The following is a 21,084-nucleotide window of genomic DNA, read 5'->3' on the forward strand; positions in this document are numbered from 1 at the left end:
TTTCTCTAGAAAAAAAAAAAAAAAGATTAGAAAAAGAAATTATAGGATATATAGGATATATAGTATGTATTAATTTAAAGAAAGCACTTATTTTAAACCCACTACTATAAAACTCTATTTTGGATAGATTGATTTTGTGGAAAATTAGATATTTTACAGGCCATGTGAGAGATTCTCAAGGACTAGTTTTATGGCTTCCCTTGTAATTTCATACATGATTTTGGTACCAATAGTAATAAAGTTTTCCCAGGAGAGAACATTTAAGTGTAAGGACAATCTGCAGAAGCATAGAACAAAAAATGTAAATGTAAATTCAAAATGCAAAGGGCAAGGCTTGTTTGTGAAAAAATTTCACTTCACAATTGGAACTCAAGATGTGGAAGTGTTGGAAAAAAGATTATCTCAATTTCCTAAGTCGTTTTTTGCTTCCACTCTTGAAGGACTGGAGGCAAGGTAGCACATTCCCAATTAGCTAGATACACATCAGTGAAAGAGTGCAATGAGTGTATTAGTCAGACACTAATAAGATGAAGCCATCTAACACGAATATATGAGGGCTGTTCCAGAAGTAATGCCTCCTGTCTTATTATGCAGGCCCATGATGCCAGAGGCAGATGGCGGTATGGCAGTAGAGGTTGAACCTTCTCATCAATATTCTATTACGTGTTGTTGTGTGATAGATGGCAGTAGAGGGGCAGTCTGACCAAATGGTGCTGACATGGAAGTGTCAAAGCACTGACATGGAAGTACAAAGCAAAGGTGTGTAGTTCAGCTCAGGATCTACGTAACAAGTTATGGGCTGATCAAGAGGTTGGTTTAATGCTGTGCAAACTGGAGCTCCCAGAATCTAAAGGGAGATTATCTGTGCTATTCTCTCCTTTAGTAATAGCTATCATTTTAAATGATACTTACAGCATCTCAATGCCTTTCTTACTAGAGTCCCAAGAAACCAGAAACTCTTGGTGCAAAACAGAATCAATCTGAGTTACGTAAAAGGAGATATGTGACCAGTCTGGCATACAATTGCAGGGAACTATACCAAAGAGACCCCTTCAGCTACAGAACCCTAAAAGGCTCACAGAGTAGGGAAAATATGGGTCTGCTATTAAATGAAGTGGGTGCTTTGGTAAAAGGGAATGCTGAGAAGGCGGAGATTCTGATTGCCTTCTTTGCTGCAGTCTTAGTGCTACGACTAGCCTTCATGAACCACAGCCCCTAGAAGTAAGAAAGAGTGGGGAAAGCAAGGCTTCCTGTTGGTCAAGGAGGATCTGGTCAGAGAACATTCAGCCAAAATCAATGCACGCAGATCTATGGGCTCCAAGAGGATATACCCGCATGTGCTGAATGAACTGACAGGGATGACTGCTGAACTGCTCTCTGCTATTTTTGAAAGGTCTTGGTAAATGGCTCATGTGCCTGTAGACTGGAGAACAGCCATTATCACTCCAGTCCTTTAAAGGGGCAAGAAGGAGGATCTGGAAAACTACAGGCCAGTCAGTCTCACCTCCATTCCTAGAAAGGTGATAGAACAACTTGTTCTGTATACCCTCCCCAAGCACTGAGAAAAGACGGTTATCAGGACTAGTCAATGTCGATTCACAAAAGAGGAATCCTTAACCAAGACGGTAGTCTTCTATGATGTCATCACTGGCTGGGGAGAGTAGTGAATGTTGCACACCTTGAGTACAGCAAAGTGTTTGACACCATCTCCCACAGCATCCTTGTTATGAAAGAGAGGGATAAATGAGTGCATGCTGAGGTGGACGGACAATTGGCTGACTGGCAGAGCTCAGAGGGTTGTCATCAGCCGCATAGAGTCTGGTTGGAGGCCTATAAATGTGTTTCCCAGAGATCAGTGCTTGGTCTAGTTTTGTTCAATGTCTTCATTAATGACCTGGACAAAGGGATAGAGTCCACCCTCAGCAAGTTTGCTGATGATACAAAGCTGGGGGGAGCGGCTGGCACACCGGAAGGCTGTGCTACCATTCAACAAGACCTGGACAGACTGGAGACCTGGGCAGGGAGGAACCTGATGAGGATTAACAAGAGCAAGTGTAGAGTCTAGCACATGGGGAGGAATAACCACTTGCATCAGTATGGACTAGGGGATGACCTTCTGGAGGTGAGCTCTGCAGAGAAGGACCTGGGGGTCCTGGTGGACAGCAGGTTTGCTGTGAGCCAACAGTGTGCCCTTGGGGCCAAGAAGGCCAATGCTATCCTGGAGTGCATTAAAAAGAGCATTGCCAGCAGGTTGAGGAAGGTGATCCTCCCCTTCTACGCCACCCTGGTGAGGCCACATTTAGAATACTGTGTCTAGTTCTGGTCTTCACACTTAAAAAACAAAAAAAAAAAAAACAAACAAACAAACAAAAAAAAAACCAGGGATCTCCTAGAAAGAGTCCAGCAGAGGATCACAATGATGGATGCATAATCAAAGAATAGTAGGATGTTATAATCACAAAATAAACAAGAGAGTTAGGCAAAGCAGACTATGATAACAAAAGAGAATAAACAGAAGGCTTACCCCCATCCTGGGCTCACCCACAAAACACCAGCAGAGCAGATCTCCAGAAGAGATCCTTCCCCACTGGTAGCCAGCTCTTAAATAGGTCTAGGAGGGGTGAAGCCAGGCTCCATCCCTGCTGGCAGCACAGGAGAATTGCCTTCACCTGTGCTCTTCTGGCTGACTCATGGCTCGCCTCAGGTGATCAATCAGAGCTTCAGGCCGTGACTCAGCAGTTCCCATACAATGGAATATCTCCCAAGGAAATGCTGAGTAACCTAGGCCTGCTCAGGCTTGGGAAAAGAAGACTAAGAGGGGATCTGATAAATGTTCATAAATATCTAAAGGGAGGTGGGAGGCAAATGGATAAGGCCAGGCTCTTTGGTAAAAGGGATACAGCAGTACAGTATTCTTTGGCTTTTTGGTAAAAGGGATACAATAGTACACAGCAATAGGACAAGGAGTAATGGCCTAACACTGAAACGAAGTTCCATACTAACATACGGAAGAACTTCTTCATGGTAAAGGTCATGGAACACTGGAACACTGGTTGTCCAGAGAGGTTGTAGAATCTCCTGCTATGGAGATATTCAAGACTCATCTGGGCATATACCTGTGCAACCTATGGTAGGGCATGTCCTTAGGCAGGTTGTTGGACTCAATGATCTTTTGAGGTCCATTTCAACCCCTGCATTTCTGTGATTCTATGGTATTTAGCATCTATTAAAAAGAAAAATTTGGGTATCACATTATTTTTCATTCTGCTTTTGAGGAATGTCCTAACCTCACAAATCTGTTCAATCAAAATTGATGACTATTGGTATAAGCAAACTAATCTATGTTTTATATTTTAGCCCTTTGCTGATTGTTCAGCATAAGAGAAGAAGAAATAATCTTTGAAGTTTAGGTTTTTGCAGTTACCAAACGTTCATCACTATGTATCTTCCTCCCATGAAGCAATTCAATAGGCAGTTTATGTATTATTCCTTGCCATTTAGATTTTCAAGCATAATAAATATTTTTCAAGCTCTCATCTTCAATCCACCTTAATTACAATTTCAAAAGTTCTTGAACTGCTAAAGAAACTATTCAATTTTTGCACTGTATTGATAAATAGTATGCTGATCTGCAACAAAGTTTGTCTCTCACAGATAACACCTCAAATTATCACTTAACTGTGATCAACTTCTACATACTAATTTATTAAACATCCTTCATCACTATAACAAGCATAAAAATAATAGAAGTAGGTATGAGTTGTGGCATGAGTTGCTTCTGGAATTTTGCCTAAGTAACTTTTATGATGACAGTAATATAAGGATAATTGTGTGATCAAACAAGTAGACCAATTATGGTCATTATAAGTTTTCCCCATGATGAGGTGTGAGGAAGTGTCATAATGGTGGTTACACTGTCATAAGACTGGCAAAGACTAGACATTCATGGAACATCTCCAGTGTCAGTACCTACTTCTGGCTGCTAGAGTAGATTGTGTAGCTACTACCTCATTCTAACAATACATTGAATTATATTCCAAATAAGGGGTGCGTATATACAAAGAGTATACTCCCTCACAGGAATATAGGAATATTCTGATGATCTCCTGCATCATATGTTTATCTTAAAAACTCATTATAAGTACAAACATAGAAGAAAGGCCAGATTAAGATGCTTGGGATTGTTAAAAATGTCAGTTTTTCTTGAATTAGATGTGCCAATCAACAGCTTCTAGACAATACTACTTATTGATAGCACTGAGCATCATTCAGAAGTGACAAGCACTGATGCAGGACTACACCATGGACATTTTGTAAAAGCTTCTTCAAGATGTGGAAGTGAATGCCAATCAACACCATGGCTTTTTTTGTGTTCCTTGTTTTTTTCTGTCCTCATCCTACAGAAATTTAAATCCTGTCTACCTTTTTACACTGAGAGACAACTTGGGAAAGGTTTGTATGGTGAAATATTGCTTTCCATTTGAATTTTGTCATTCTTTTAAACAGCCAAATGCAGCATTACATCATGTAATTAGAATTTTTTGTTCAATTAGAATGTTTGTGCTATAGAGTGGCTGTGCAACTTCACTGAACCTATTAACTGTTATCATGTTTGATGACAGATCTCTGATTAATTTGCAGTTATAGAATATTAACCATTAACCAGCTCTTCTATAAGAGGAATTAATTTCTTGAACTGCTGATGACACAGAATGTAAGTCCCTAACACACAAGTAAATAGATTTGCGTTAGTACAGAGACCGCACAGCCCATCATCACTATTAATTTAGTAGACTCCTGCTGTCCTTTTGATGAGGCAAGTAACAAAGGATACAAAACCCTGCAATGATACAGCAAAAGTCCTGCTGCTATCAGAAAAGAATACAGACCAATGAAAAAGAAAAGTCACCTGATCCAAAGATATCTATGTTTTTTCTCTTTGATTCCAAGTAATACCCTTTATCACCTTGTTCAAATACTGTAAAATCTTAGGTGTAGGAGTCAGGATACTAAATAGCAGTAAGTTAAAGCTGACAAAGCAATTGCTCTAAGTCATCCACTTAAGAGGCTCCCCTTCCTCTGTGCCAGAATACTCTTAACACACTGGAAAGTATTACAGGCCATAGCCCCAAACCAGTTACACAGGCTCCTGGTGACTTCCCTTCAGGAAGGCATTCAAGGTACTGTCACAGCATCAGTGCATAGTGCATGAAGATGGATTTAAAGATCCAACTGAACATTTACAGTGTGTTCATGTACAATGAGTACAGTGTGTCAGTGTACAAACTGACAGTGCTGTCAGCTCACTTGTAACATGCCAATCAGCACTGGCTAAAATAAGAAAGGAAGACTACCCCCAGTGTCAGCCACAAAATAACTCAGCTAGCTCAGCTTCAGAATAACAGGAGATAAAGCATGTTTGTAAGAGAAACTAACGAATGAAAGCCTGTATGACCTGAAACCCATACTTTAAAAAAAAAAATTATGACCACGGAAATCTGAGTTGCACTAAGTACATATATATGAACTGTATATTCTCAGCTATACTTGTTGAAGCTTGCTGCTCTGACTATTTAAAAAGAAGACACAAAAAGTCCACTACAGTTTTTGGTTGTTATAGGTCAATCCTAATGTTATCCATCAGGAGTCTTAGCTGTGCTTCCTATTTATGCACAGAACCACAAACTGTGTATTATCAATTGATATGCTACTGTCAAGCATGTTTCTGAGTAACAGTTTTATCATTACAGTTACTGGAATGGGACCAAGCACAGAAACATAGTGGCTATATTTATTTGAAGGTTCTTCATGCTTCCATTCCAACTATAGCAGGAGAAATATGACAACCCTGTATTTTGACACAAGGCAAAAACATCAAATGCTAAGAAGTCCAGCAGATTACACGACAGAACAAAAAAAATCAGCTCATTCACTGGGTTACTAATTTAAAATAAGAAAAAATAAATAATTATTCTCTCATCAGTATTGTTCTAGATTCAATACGAATCTTAACTCCTTTTAGCCTCCCTTGCAAAAGTAAAAGATGAAAGGAAAAAAAAAAAAGGTATCTGCTCCAACAGCAAAGGTGACACATTTTTCTGAGACAGATCTTTGAATCTCCTGAAGAAAATCAATTTTGATCTTTCTGCTTTGTCAGGCTCCCAAATTCCCCTTACATCCATTTCGCTGCAATTTTCTCATAACTAACAACCATTATTTGCTCTTTCTCTGAGTGTCACGTAATTCCTATCTTCTGTACTCTAATAAAAAGAATACCCACAGAAAAAAACCATGGGAGCTCTTTTTTAGACTGAAATCCATTAGACATTTATACAGAGAAATGCTAAAATTTAATGAGAGGGTTAACGATGGCTTTGACATTATAGAAAACATAACGTAGAAAATTGAAAACACAAGATTGGTTATGTAAAATTCATTTATATCTACATTAAAAGAAAAAGTAATAAAACTGAAGAGATTTCACTCTGGAATCAAGTGCCTGAACACAGAAAGCTAAGAAGTTATAGCAGCGTTACAGAGCCCTCAGAAGTGAAGAACTGCCCACAATATAATTTCTTCATACTTGTTGAAAGTTCTATTGTAATTTAAAACTGGATTTACTTATTTGACAGCATTATATAACACTTTATCTGGATATTTGCCTCACAGTCTTTAATGTGCTAATAAAGTGATTTAAATGGCAGTGATTGTACCAGTAATTTAACATATGCATAAAAGAACTAGTAAATATATATTTAATCACAACTTACTACATTTTGACAAAAGGAAATATAACAAGCTGTGTGTTTGTTACAAATAGCTATACGCCCAGATCCTTTTAAATCGCAGCTCAAAAATGCTTCTTAAATAAAAAATATATAATATAATAATTCAATTTTTTCCAGCATTCCAAATAACTTGCTTCCAAATATTTTGCCCTGTGCTTTAGGCTGTCAGAAGCAAAAGAAAGTTCAGGTAAATATAAAGAGGAATGTTTTGCTCCAAGCACAGCCCAAATACATGTCTTCATTTCATCCAAAAATTCTGATATAGCCATGATCATGCTGGTCTAAGAAATGACAGGCAAACAGCTGAACAGACACTGCATTCTTCTAAATGCTGATACATTAGGTTGTATGAAAGATTGTTGGCTGGAAGAATCAGACCATGGTATACTAGGATACAGCATTTAGACTTACCAACAAATTGTGAATGATTTATGTACTTGATGAGAATACTAAGATTGAAATATTTCAACATAAGTAAGATGACAACTATAATTTTTCTCATCCTCTCTCATCCAGTTCCAAATCACTTGATATACTCCTGTTTATGGTTATGGAATCTTCAGAATCAGGATATTGCATTTTCTTTCTTAGCAATAAATAAATAAATAAATAAACTTTAAAAATCTACAACTTAATTAATTCAATGACAATGTGATGTATATTGGAATAAAAAAAACAACAAATAAAAACTCTCTTTCCATAAGAATTTTCAGATTTGTTGCAGCTAAAGCTTTGATGAGACTGCTTCTTCACAGTCTTGGTAAAGCACTGACATCTTTCACCAGTGCAAAAGAAAATACATTAATACCTAAAAAAGAAGCTGCTGTATCTGAAGAAACACTGAACGCATATATTGAGAGAACTACAGCATCACTTGAACTTCCATTCTAAACCATATTATGCACTATAGCTATGTCTTCCAACTCAAAAACAAACAGATCCCAAAGATGAAGAATGGAATAACTACTCCCCCTCAAAAAAACCCTGCTACATTTATCCTCTGAAACATGTTCTTCCAAATAGTAACTGAATTTCCTTACAGAAACGCAGAACTTTTTCTTAATATTAATACAAAAATAGCATTCTGTCTCCATAATATTGTAGCAAGTTTTATTTGAGTGACTAAATACAGATTAAAGTACTCAGTTTCTGTTTGTCTGAGTTTGAAAATAACAATCACTCATTAAATCTATTTTCAGCAAAGTTTTTACAATTTGGTACTGATAAAGCAAAATTTAGAAAAGGAGACTGATTCACTTGTCAATTATGTAGTTTCATAAATTCACAATTGATTTCTGCTAAAATTACAGTATTTTATAAAAATAAAATGCTTCAGTAGAGAAAAACAAATCCTGTGTTACAGTCAGTTAAGGTATTCTGCCAAGGACTGAACAACAGGTCAGCCTCAAAGGATCACAGTGCTTTGTGTCTGGTCTTCAAATGCAGCAACCATACCACTGCTCACACCAATTCAAGTAAATAGAAGGTCAAATGAAAAACATCTGACAAAAGAATAGCTACACTTCGTCTAGCTCTGAGAAGGCTGTAGAAAGAGAAAGCAAAGTTTTTGCTCTATGAATACAAGGTTCAAACAACGGAGGGAAAAAATCTCAGGACAACATTATACCTTCCTGTAGAAAGACAAAGGTATTACTAAAAATCTGGAAAATAAGTGTGTTTTTTTTTAACAATATTTTTATTTTGTCTTATATAGTCTTACCGTTCTCTGTTAAACTTCAGAGAATGGAGGATAGCTGGTCGTTTCTGTCTGAGATTCCACAAATGGAGCGTATCATCTGCACATGCACTGACCAAAGCACCCTAGAACAGACAAAATACGGCACATGTCAGTCTGCTATGGGGTCTGTCTTATTCTCAAGTCATTCTCACTGCTAAAATGATCTCTCTGTAGAAAACAGTACAATTTATGAGAAATACTTGCTTCCTTCTGTAAGAATATAAATTAAAACTCCATCAATTTAAAATACAAATTCAAGCTTCTAACTAAAGTTATACATGCAAACTCCCACAGATTTCCACACAAGCATAGAGATTAATGAAAAGAAGGACAGCCAGTACTTATTTTAAAAGGTGAGTATGAGTGGTATAACTAAAGGAAAAAGGGACATACAAACAAATGACAATGCCAAGCACAATACAGTAGCCATATGAAGACAACATGAAGTTCACAACTGGAACTGTGAAAAGATGCAGGTAAGAGAACATAGGGACAGGTATCAAAAGGACAGGACAAAAGAGATGTAGACAAAAGGATGGTGTCTTTGCTACAGATCAGAAATACTCTGAAGTCTGGTTCTGAGTCTGATCCTCAAGAACCATACCATACAACAGCAAAGCCAAGTGAAAATGTCTGTTGAGGCAGGTATCTGCTGCTGTATCAGTAGGGTTACTACAGTTACATGTCAAATCACATCTGATAGAAAGGCTCAATCCCTATGTGCTCCTATGGCATAGAGGAACTGGACGTTGCTCAAACAGTAGACAATGCTTTATCTTGGCAAATGGGGAGGACGTGACTGAACGCTCAGATAATACCAACTATGATGGTTTGATAAGGCATAAAGTTCCCTTCTTGCATATCAGATTTCTTTCCTAATCCTAGCAACTGTTTCTTTCAATGCTGACGTGTAAATGCAACTTATGAAAGTAAGACTTCTCTAATACAATATAATCCATGCTTTAATTGTCATCTCCCAAAGAGTTTGGACTAATGACAGAGGTTGAATCTCCACCACAGAAATCAAAATAATCTTACATTTTACAGTTCTTGCTGGTCACAAAGGACCAGATCATTCAAATATTGGCTCCTTTTTTCCCCCAACACTTTTCCAGCCCTTTTATAAAGAATTATTTCTGAAGTTTCAGTCTTCTTTCATTACTTTTAGTGGTTCAGGCACTTTTCCAAACAAGCTCAGAACAAAAATACTTCTGAGTTTTAAAAAATAAACTAGCAAAACACCAAAACCCAAGCCCTTTAATTGACAAGTTCTAATAGCTTTGAGGATTTGAAATTGTCAAAAGTGTTTTCATACATTAGGGAAGAAAACTAATGAAAACTGAACTAAGACTATGTCATAATTTTGTCAAGTTATGAGATACTGAAAACAATCTGCTGAGTAGATTTATAGGCTCAGCAAGTCTTCTTGAGCATTACTATCTCCAGAGACCTTCTGATAGAGCAAGTTATAGTCTCGTACTGTTCTTTACATCATCCGAACTTGATTTTGACAAGCCATGTAGAAAGGCTAAGCATGCTTGTTTGATTGATAATCCCTGCAGCTGCTCATTTTTACTGCAAATAGCAGCATGTCCACATCTATTGAGCTTTTAGATAATTATCATCAATATTTTTCCACACAAAAAGGTAATTCATTTATTAACTGCTATTTGAAACAGAGCTGTGTAGCATATTCAGTAATTGAATGGATTTTACATCTATCTGCAAACATTCATGTATTGACTACTTTTTGTTTAGTACTTTATAGTGATGTAAATAAACATTACAGTTTTCCTGGCGTGCAGTCACAAGAATAGTCTTCTAGAAGTCTGCATGATGAACGTCCTCTGGATGTATGCCACTTACTTGTTGGCACAATTTCTCAACAGGAAAAGTTGTATCACTGAATTACAATACACCAATTGCCTTATTCAACTAAACATACATAGAAGAATTCAAGTAAATATATACTTACCTCATTGATTAAGAACTGGAGCTGTAGGACTGCAGCACCACTTTCATGTTGGCAGTAGCAATCAACACCAGGCCTACCCAATCTGTTGTCATCAAAGTCAAGGATTCTAACATTTCTGTTATCACCAAAAGACAAGAAAAAAAAATGGAACTATCAATTCATCTCTAATTAACCTTTAATTAACCTCAATTCTTCTTGCTTTCTGTAAAACGAAAGAATTCAAGCTGACTTCCCACTGCTCTAATTAAAGTATCAACACCATCAGTCAGAAACATGTGCAATTGTGAGTGATTTGCTACTGCCTGTTCTCTTTCCTCTGAGAAAAAAAAAGCACAAATTACAAAAATTCAGCAGGATGCCTCTTCAGTTTCTAGAACACCTAAGTGGTTCATTCAACACATGAATGTATCAGCTTTTTGTGCTTATGAAAACATTATTTAGTTAATAATTTAGAACTAAGGTCATTGCAGTTCTGCAGGCTTTCTTTTTTGAATCTGAGAAAAAGCTTTTTACAATTAGTCATTACACTCATGTAAAAAGCTCACATACAACTAACTATTGCTCTGTCTCATCAACACAGTACAATACAATGCTCCACAGATAACCAAGTCCAGCTCAGAACTACATTGCCTAGACCAATTCTTAGCCCAAGTGAAACCACAGTGGCAACTTAACTGGGTTACTCAAAATTAACACTGATGTATTCCTTTGCAGAAACATCTTGTTGCCCAGATACAGTTTTTTATCTGTTCTCTTTAGATCTTTTCCTTTTGCACTAAATTAAAATCTGCCAAGTCAGATTATAGCATTTCCAGTCAGAGTCAGAGAGTTCAACAATAAATTGCTGTTCCAGAATATTACCAGGCAGAAAGTAAAGCAAAAGAGGAATATGAAACGTGACCTTATTAATAATATTGTCGTATGAAAGAAGTGAAACAACTCCACATGCATTAATGACAGCAAGCATTATGAAATAAATAGAAAAAAAGATTTTACAAGATAAGGCTTATCTTGTTGTATATGACCAAATCATAAAATCCTGCACAAAAATGCCAGTGATCTACCAATACCGAAGGCAGTGGTCAGAACAGAATGATCTTTACTTTCCCTTTCAAAAGTGAAGAAACTTGCAGTAGACTATTCTGAAATGAGGTACAAAGATGTAAACTCTACAGATTAGTAAATTAGAGAGCTAAAACTTGAAAGTATCCAAAAAATTCCTTTTTCAGTTGTTACAGAAACATTTTAATTGGAGACCTCTGACCTGGAAAGACTTGCGCTCTACTCTGCACAAATGGTCTACTAGAAAACTGTAGGGAAAAGAGCATATGAGGGCTGCTCCAAAGGAATGCCTCTTATTTTATTATGTTGGCCCACAAAGTCAAAGGTGGATACTGGTGGTATGGAAGTCCAGGTTGAACATTCTTGACAATACGCCATTATTCTTTTTTACCAGATGACAGATGGCAGCAGAGGGGCAGTCTGACAAAATGGCATCTGACATAGAAGTGCACATGAAACAAAAGTTTGTCACAGAATTCCTCCATGTGGAAAAATGGCACCTACTGACATTCATCAATGCTTGCTGAATGTTTCTGGAGGCAGTGAGGCAGTGGCTGGTGTGTTTCAGCAGAAGCAGCAGCAACAGTGGGTCACCTCCACTGGAGCAGATTTTTATGAGTGTAGCATGCGGGCTTTTGTTCATTGCTGTAGAAAATGCATAACTAATGGTGGTGACTATGTTGAAAAAGAGTGTTTTGTAGCTGAGAATTTGTTCTATCAAGTAGTGTGACTGGGGACTTTGTATCTGTTGTAATTTCCGTGGACAGTAAGAACAGAGAAAAAACTCTATATGCCACTTATTCTCAAACTGCAGTTCTGAGCAAAATCACAACCATTAAAACAGCATGAAGCAGCATATCTTTTAAACAACCTATTTTAAATGAACAGTAAAGATATATAGTAGTCTATTATACATTCTAAGGGTTGATAGTAATTCCTCCATCCATTTTTAATTACTTCTCTGTAGTACTCATTTTTTATATTCTCTGTAATGGAAAAGGAATTAATACTTCTGCCAAAACATACCAACCCACAGACCAATCATCCAACAAAGAGAACAAACAATTCCTTTGTTGATTTTAAATCGAGTGGAAATTTTGATCCAATGGGAGTTGGATCTAGATGATTTTTAAGTCCCTTCCAGCTTGAACTTCTGCATCATTCTATGACTTCAACTTAAGCATTATATGCAATATAAATCCATGACGGTAGCTAATGATTGTCCTTAATGAAAATTATGCTGGTATTGTCCCGAGTAAGCAGCTATCAACTTTCAGCATCAGTATCGTGCTAAATAAGCTTTCTGGGAAACATTCTAACAAAGTCAATTATTTCATTCAGCATATCCCAAACAAACAAAGCACTCTCCAATAATTCACATCTATTTGCCTAAGTGTTCATCCTGAAATACTTCACAAATTACTAAAATGAGAGAGAAATTATGCTGTCTGCTTCAGTCTGGCCAATTGCCCTGAAGTAAGGACCGATGCTTACTTAAATAGAAGCATTATCACTGACTGATGGTGGTTTTCAAACATTCTGGGAGCTGTGTTGAGATCCTTCCAGCAGAAGGAGCTGAAGACATATTATGATTTGGCACATGTTCTTGGCACTTCATCTTATCTTCTGCAAACTTTATGCTTTGCTGCCAAGCATGGAGGAATAAACCATACCTCACTGAATCTTTTCATACCAGTGTACTCCACCAGGACATACAGCAGAAGTAGTAACAATGAAGGCTTTGGACTGAATTTGTTCTTTTATTTTGCCTTTATATGACTTAATTAAATAATGACTTAACTAACAGAGAGAGTGTAATATTTCTGAAAATACTGGAAGAGAAGACTAATTTTAATAGATTTGAATACCTCAAGGTAGACATCATGATTTTCAAGGATAAAAACCAGTCACTGGCTATTCTCTCTTATCAGTACATTGGATCTCTCAAGGGCCTTTACAGACATGCCAGATTATACTAATTTGTACATAAAAGGGAAAATGATGAAAACTGTCTGAGTCTGTTGGGACTTACAGTAAAACAAGTACAACCAGAATCACATGAATCAAGCGTGACAGTAGTAACACTGTAACCTGTAATCCTAGTTTTAAAATCTGAATTTGTGAAACACGGTATTTTGCACTGTATTCACTTGTATGCAATAGTTTTTCAGAGAATGTTTCCACATACTATTCATGTTACAGGCATCACACATGAACTCCCCTGAACTATGCTGTTTACAATACTTCAGATTCCTCCTGTAGCTATATAAAGAAGAGAAGCTGAAGAGTCATCTGAATCTTTTTCCTCAGCAGTCAAAAGGGTGTCAGTTTGAAGTATGAAAACATTCCTGAATAATAAAAAACCCAACACATTCTCCTAGCCTTTAATATTTTTGCCTACTCCCTCAGATATGGGAGTGCAGCTGTGGGGTACAGTAGAAGTAGCACTGCTGACTGTAGGGTGTCCTGTCATTTGATTTGCACTGACTAGTACATGTTTGAGTTCCTACTCAATATGCAGCACTCTAAGAGCAGATGCTTGTGGGCTGGTGATACACTATTACATAAACCAACTGTAAAAGTGGTTTAGCGTGTTATTTGAATATAGGACAGCATTTTCTTGCAGAAGACCTGCTGCTGACTTGAGTGATTTGAGTGGTTTATCAATTTAAAAAGCCACAAAGTATTCAACAGAATAGCTAGTGAATAAAATACTCAGATGATTCAATCACGTCACTAGCTAGCTAAAGCAGCCACTGGGCTAATCAGCTGTATCTGTCAAAATATAAAATGCTGAAAGATTTTGTCAAAAGATAACAACTATGAAAACATAACATTGCCTTAACATCAAAGTTTATCATCTAGATTTGCAGCTCCAGACGTAGACATATGCAGTTCCTGGAATATTGAGTTTTACTGTTCCTTCCTGGAATCCCTTTAAGCCTCTCATACACTTATTCCCAGTATAGTAATGATAGCACATGTTCTGGTAAAAACAAATGCCACAGTCCTATATTTCCGCATTTCAAATGGATTTCCAGATATTTTTTTTCTCTTTCTATGAGGTACTGTATCTTCCATTAAACATTTCAAACTACAGAGAATCCATGATTTCTGAAGAGTATTGCTCCAGTCTTCAGTTATCCTCACTATGAAGAAAGTATATGTAGAATCAATACACGTATATTCAGTTTCAAGCTTTTGGATCACATTATGCCTTTCTATGCTAAATTAAATAACTTTCTATTAGCAGAAGTTTCCTGCTGTAGGTACTTAGAAACAGTGATAGGTTATATATTATCCATCTCCTTCATGAATACAAGCACAAAACTCTAAGCTGCCTTATTATCATGTCACATAGTAGTTTTGCTAGATCTTGAGTAGTTCTGATCTTTTTTTTGCCTGGATGCTTTATAATTTTTGTAATCTTCTTTAAGATATGGAAAACAGAGCCACACAATCTTAATGCTGACTGATTTCATACAATGCAAAGCACACAGCATTTTATTGGGCAATCATATTTTTATAATTTTTAAGAATTCTAAATTGCTTTATAAAAAATAATGCCCCCTCACAACCCTCATGCTATTAACCACATGTAATTGAGCTCAGTGAGTTCCTTAAAAATGACCTGAAACCCAGTCACACCCACATGACCTTCCATGCGCTGTGGATTCACTGCAAACTGCGTTATCAAACAATAACTCCCAGCACTGTCTTCCTCTTGTTTGTTTTAAATATAGAAGTATTCAGTTTTACAATGAGATTCATTATGTCTTGAGTTTATCCAGCTGTTCTAATAAAGAGCTTCTTTTTTTCCCCTCTGCAAAGAAAAGGTGAATTATCTGCTATGATTGGCTGCTCTCTAGCACTGCTAAGTGCTAGACAGACAAACGTTTGGGCACCCAGTAAGCATGAGCTTTTGGTCTAAAATTGCCTCTGTCTTGTTTATTTTTCTTGACATAGATTTCTCCATTCATGCATACAAATTACAGCAATCACAGGAACAGCAGAACATCAGTTATGATATATAAAGGCTTAAAGATTTGCAACTTTGACTTCTTCCAGGATAAACAATGTACAGATAGACAGTATTTAATGGCAGCTGGATAGCTGGAAGAACGCTACAAAAAATATCAGTGACCATTAGTACAAGTTGGATGCAAATCTACATCAACACTTCTCAATTTTTCTGATTCCAATGAATTTAGGGGCTGTTTTATTGCTCAAAATATCTGCAGATATGAAAAGCAATGCCACCACTCATAGGGCTATTAGTTTTGTAAGATTATGTCAAAATATCTTTGATACTTTAGGAATCATCTGTTCTAGAAATGAAAAACAGATATGATCACTATGTGATTGATTTCAATCAATCCTAAACCTCGAAAAGGAAACATGTTCATAAGCAAACACATTCTGAGGCAATGACTTTAGCAACATTTTGCAAATAGCATGAAGGGGAATGACTTCATACAAGCTATTTGTGTGAAACCAGCTAGCCCTAAATTCTTTTCCAAAAAGGAGCCATTTAGCTGCTAGCCTGTAAAAGCTCTATGTTGCTAGGCAGCCACTTTGAAAGCTCAATATTTTGAGGTTGTACTTCTTGTGGCAGTAACAAATTCTATTAACAAAGAGTTTGCATTTATAGGAGGCTTCCTTTTTTTCAGGAAGCTTGCTAACACAGATAAAACAAGAAAGGCTACAACAAGTGCAAACTATTATCTGTCTATGTGAGTGAACAGTATATTTATTATACTCACAAGTACTGTTGTTTTTGAGAAATCTGTAAAGCTGGTTTATAATCACTTCTGATTGAAAGCTACAGAGTGAATGAACACATTGGAAGAGATTAACTCCGGACTAACACATGCTGAAGGTTATGGAAACCTAAACTGAGCTACAAATGAGAAGGCTGGGTATTTTGCAACATCCTAAAGATAGCAAATCACTTTAACATAGCTAAGTGCCTACATAACGCCATATAGAGACACAGATAAAAAGAAAAATGATATTAAAACTAAATTTTATCCCACTTACTGCCTTTTTGAGGGGCCTGTAAAACATACAATCCACTGGCCACCTATATGCACAGATGGAAGCCTCGTAATATCTTACAACAGAAAGCAGACATGTAGCTTTAATTTAGCCATTTTTAAATTCCTATTTCACAGCATTCAGATATTAATATTTAACACAGTATTTGCTACATACATCTCCATATACTCAATACATAACTCCACATATATGGATTACAATATATACAGTTACTGATAAAAAAAATACAACTACCTATAACTATTTAATACTGAAAAATATTGACCTTAAAAGGTAAGCATGACCACTGTGTTAGTATTTGTTTATCCTTGTGGTTGTCAGTATGTCTGACCATATTGCTTGCTAGGCTGAAAGGAGATTTTAGGAAGTTTTGTTTGTGCTCTTGAAGTAAGGCTGTCAATATAAGTTCTACACAGGATTAATAGAAATGAATTCTCATACTCGTATATGTTTCACATAAAGAATTCTCACATTTTCTTACAGCACAGACTTCTTTAAGTGGTTGCTGAATTTTTAGCATTTTGTAAGTGATTGCCAGGTGCCGATTTTCCTTACGGCTGCCACTTACAAAGAACAAGCAAGAACAGAAGATGAAAAGCAATCACCTAATAAGTCTTTCTAAAAAAGGTCAAAAGACCTGTCAAACTAAATGCCTCTAAAAATAGAGAGCCATTTTGCCAAAAATTAATTTCTCCTGTAGTTGCTATGGGGAAGTTATACAACTAAAATAATCTATTAAACCTTAATCCGTGGCAGGAAAGTGCTTGAGAATACACATGGCACTTTCTCTTTTAAACAGTGACAGCAATTAGCCATTACTGGAAACCTTTGAAACAAGATTGAATATTATCCCCCAGCCCGTTGGACTTCAAATATGGCCAATTCTGTTGGAGATGAAAACAGATGATTAAATAATGTTCCCTCTTATCTGACAGTTTCATTAAACACTTAGCTAATACAGATATAGGGAAAAAAAGCTTCTTTGTCCAGCATTTGTAGGATAATTAAAGGTTGTCCTGTTTACTTCTGACCAATTATTGATGTCAGGTATTTCACACATCACGGTTCTGTATGTCATTAGCAATGAAGGAGTTCAAGGATCTTTAGGACAAGCTCTTCTATCCACACTTAATATACTGCTGCCTATCTCCCAGTTGGTAGTATAAGTATAGCTATTAAATTGGGCCATTTTTGTGCTCTCAAGCATCAGTCCTGCAGTAAGAATGTCTTGTTTTTTAGTTTTATCAGGTGATAAGGTTCCCCCCTGAACCTAATTTGCTTAGGCTGGTCAACAAATCAATAGAATTGAAATGAAAAATGGAAAATGTCTACCGAAAAGGTGAAATGATTATCCATGAAATTATGAGGATCGTAACAACAAGAAAAAATTTTATGCACAAAATAAAGGCTTTCTATAATTAATCTGCTTTGTTTCAAGTTTGATTCACAATTGTTAAATACTGCGTTCTGATTCACAGATTTACTGTAAGTACTCTTTTATATATACTCTTATAAGTTATAATAATATTATGATATTATAATCTTATAATATGTAAAATAATAATAATATATAAATAATAATAAATATTATATTAAAATAATAATATAATATTATATATATTCTCTTCTATAAATCAAATTAAGTCAACACTGTGTGAGTTCTCCAAATATACTGGAGAGAAACAGTAAAAGACACAGTAAACATATAAGCCTAAGGGACCGAAGACAAAGCGGACTGCTCGATGATACCCAGTGATGATTCATCTTCAGTCTTACTCAGTAATATGTCAAAAAAACTCCATGGACAGCATCACAGAAAACCTTTTAAATAGAGTTGTATGCATAACAATGTATATCCTTACAGAGATGTATTATACAATCTCTCAGGGGAAAAAAACCAACAAACCCACTAATACACAGGTGCTAATGCATTGAGAATGACAGCACCTGATCTTGACTCAGGCTTTTCAACTGATAAGTGGTTTAGAGCTTAATTTGCTTGACTTCAGCATTTCCACTGCTCCAAGGAATGTGCTTTATAACATCAATAAGCAAAAAGATACACTGACTTTTAAGACTTTCATTCAGACATTTCAGTATTTATCCAGCTAAAGAAAGATGCTGAGGTCATGCACCACATTCTGCTTAGGCAGTGCAGTGTTGCCTAAATTATGAAATAATTTTATAACTTAAAGTGCCCCAGAAAAAGAGATGAATAACATTTCCAAATGCTTCAGTTAACCTGTATGAATACTCAATATTTTTACAAACCAGTATTTTTGACATTTAATAATGGAGTATGTTAATCTAGAATTTCATTCTTCAGAAGAGACATATAAAACACAAAGGAACTCTTAATTGCTATCAGTAATAGAAAAAAACTGGCAACAAAGCTACTCGTGCCTGAATAAACAGAATTTTTAAAAAATGTTGTAATTTAAGAAAATTATTTAGTTTGACAAAATTTCACTAAAAAACATGCAGATCTTATTTTACATTCAGTTCAGTACTATTACATTATAAATGTACGTATCTTAAAAGGCATCTCAAATATCAGACAGTCAACTTCTTTTTAAGAAAAGTTTTCAGCAACAAATTTTATGGAAGAGGTGTTCCTCTTCATCTCGTGCAAGATACAGATTAAATGTTACCTATATTTCACCACTTTTATAACCTCCCATGTGCCAAATAACTATTCTATCAAATTTTGAAATAAAGTACACCACAGACAACAGTTAATAATTTAAATTACATTAAATGCACAACTAGCAGCTGGTTAAGTTGCATTTTATGAAGTCCTTTTGGTGTAAATGGACATGAACTATGATTTTTCTACTTTAACCAAGCACTTTCCACAAACTATGTTTATGTTTGATAACAGCTGTACCGAGCATTTATGTTTTATGTGCATTAAAATATACAAACACATTACTTAACATGGGTTAAAAATTAGTAAGGATTTGAAAGCAAAGTTGGTGAGTACTGAGCAACTTCCAAAAAGTGTTAGCATTTGAAGAAAAGACTGTTTACTTCTGGAAATAGAACAGACATAGCAGATATCTTCTAGGATCCCACTTTTTCCATGCCATTTACTAAAAATCTGCATGTTTCAGTGAAGCAAAACACTGTTGCAGAAACTGCCACACAACATTAGCTTCATAATAACCCAATTCTAGATCTTTTTGGATGAAAATCAAGAAGCTCTGGCAATTCAAATTAAAAAGACTGAGATCTCTGCCTTCATCCAAGGATTATGCTTTGTAGAATCTGAGAACCAAAACTGCCACAGCTGAAGCACAGTTTTCATGCTGAGGATATGCTAGGTAACTGACAGCAATAGGCCGCTTCTAATAATCCAAACCTCCCTCTACAGGATGAGGAGAGACAGTGGAGAATCTTGAGGCTGGATTACTATTAATCCAGCCTTGTTTTATGATTGCTGTAATATTTGTCAAGATCTACAACTGTTGTGATCCACTTCAGACAGCTGCAGATACCACATAGCACAACATGAACCACAATGTTTTCTTCAGGGAGAGACAGTTTTTACAGCCCAAATGGGACACTAAAAGAAACCATAATACATGTAGAAATGGAGAAAACAAATCTGGTGCAAAACAGGGAGTAATCCAACTTGACTGTGCACACATACACAAACTGTGTGAGCTTCTTCCTTTCCTCTTTTGAGTTTCAGAAGTTTGAAATACTGTATAGCCACACTGAAGTTTTAGTACATAAACTGTATGCAGAACTAGGAAGGGTGATCCCCAGACTAGTAAAGTCTTTGGCTCTCCACTAATGTGAAAGTCAAAGCAGAAATCTTCTTCAGGAGCTTGAGCAAGGAGATGCACTGTGAGCTATTTTGTTAAACCTGAACAATCATTACTGAATGAACAGACATAGAAGCTGTATTTATTCCACACTATCCTACAAATACTCATGGCAACAATCACATTTTTTTTAGTTCTCTATTGTTTTCAAGACTTGAAAGCAAACCAAAATACAAAGAGAACCTCCATACATACACTGTTTCTGCATCTCTACATTCCTGATTCAGTTTCTGGCTTACCAAATTTACTAATCTAAACAGCAAAACAATGTTTTATTTTTCCCACCACAGTTGTTTCAATTTCAGCATATACTCAGCATTTAGATTAATTTTAAGGTAGATAAAATGAACACAAAAGTTTGTTACAGAGCACAATAAGAGAGGTACTTATCTCTATTTGGCATGTATAAGCACCATGTTGCTTAGAAGGAAAATATCCAGGTGATTCTGGAAATGCACTGCCCACTGTCATATTTTCTCTCCTTACACTTCCCAAAACTTCTCAATACAAGCTGAAGATTTTGAATACTTGAAGCTCAGTAATACATCAACATTCCAATAGAATATATATTTATATATATAATATCATACACACATATTCCCTAGAGAAGTCTTTGTGGCCAGGATCCCAATG

General features: G+C 36.1%; 1 protein-coding gene across 11 annotated transcripts in view; it reads right to left on the bottom strand.

Moving 5' to 3' along the window:
- The window catches only part of STXBP5L (syntaxin binding protein 5L), a 177,215-nt gene that overhangs the window by 106,334 nt on the left and 49,797 nt on the right, over positions 1-21,084 (bottom strand). For all 11 annotated transcript variants that reach the window (XM_052665999.1, XM_052666011.1, XM_052666006.1 and 8 more), the window contains exons 3-4: positions 10,502-10,583; positions 8,509-8,609 (exon numbers count right to left, since the gene is read on the bottom strand). In XM_052665999.1, the coding sequence (XP_052521959.1) occupies positions 8,509-8,609; positions 10,502-10,583 (183 nt within the window). The remainder of the gene's footprint in view (positions 1-8,508; positions 8,610-10,501; positions 10,584-21,084) is intronic.

The sequence above is a fragment of the Tympanuchus pallidicinctus genome, unplaced genomic scaffold (genome assembly GCF_026119805.1).
Source record: "Tympanuchus pallidicinctus isolate F22 unplaced genomic scaffold, pur_lepc_1.0 scaffold10, whole genome shotgun sequence".
Lineage (NCBI taxonomy): Eukaryota > Metazoa > Chordata > Aves > Galliformes > Phasianidae > Tympanuchus > Tympanuchus pallidicinctus.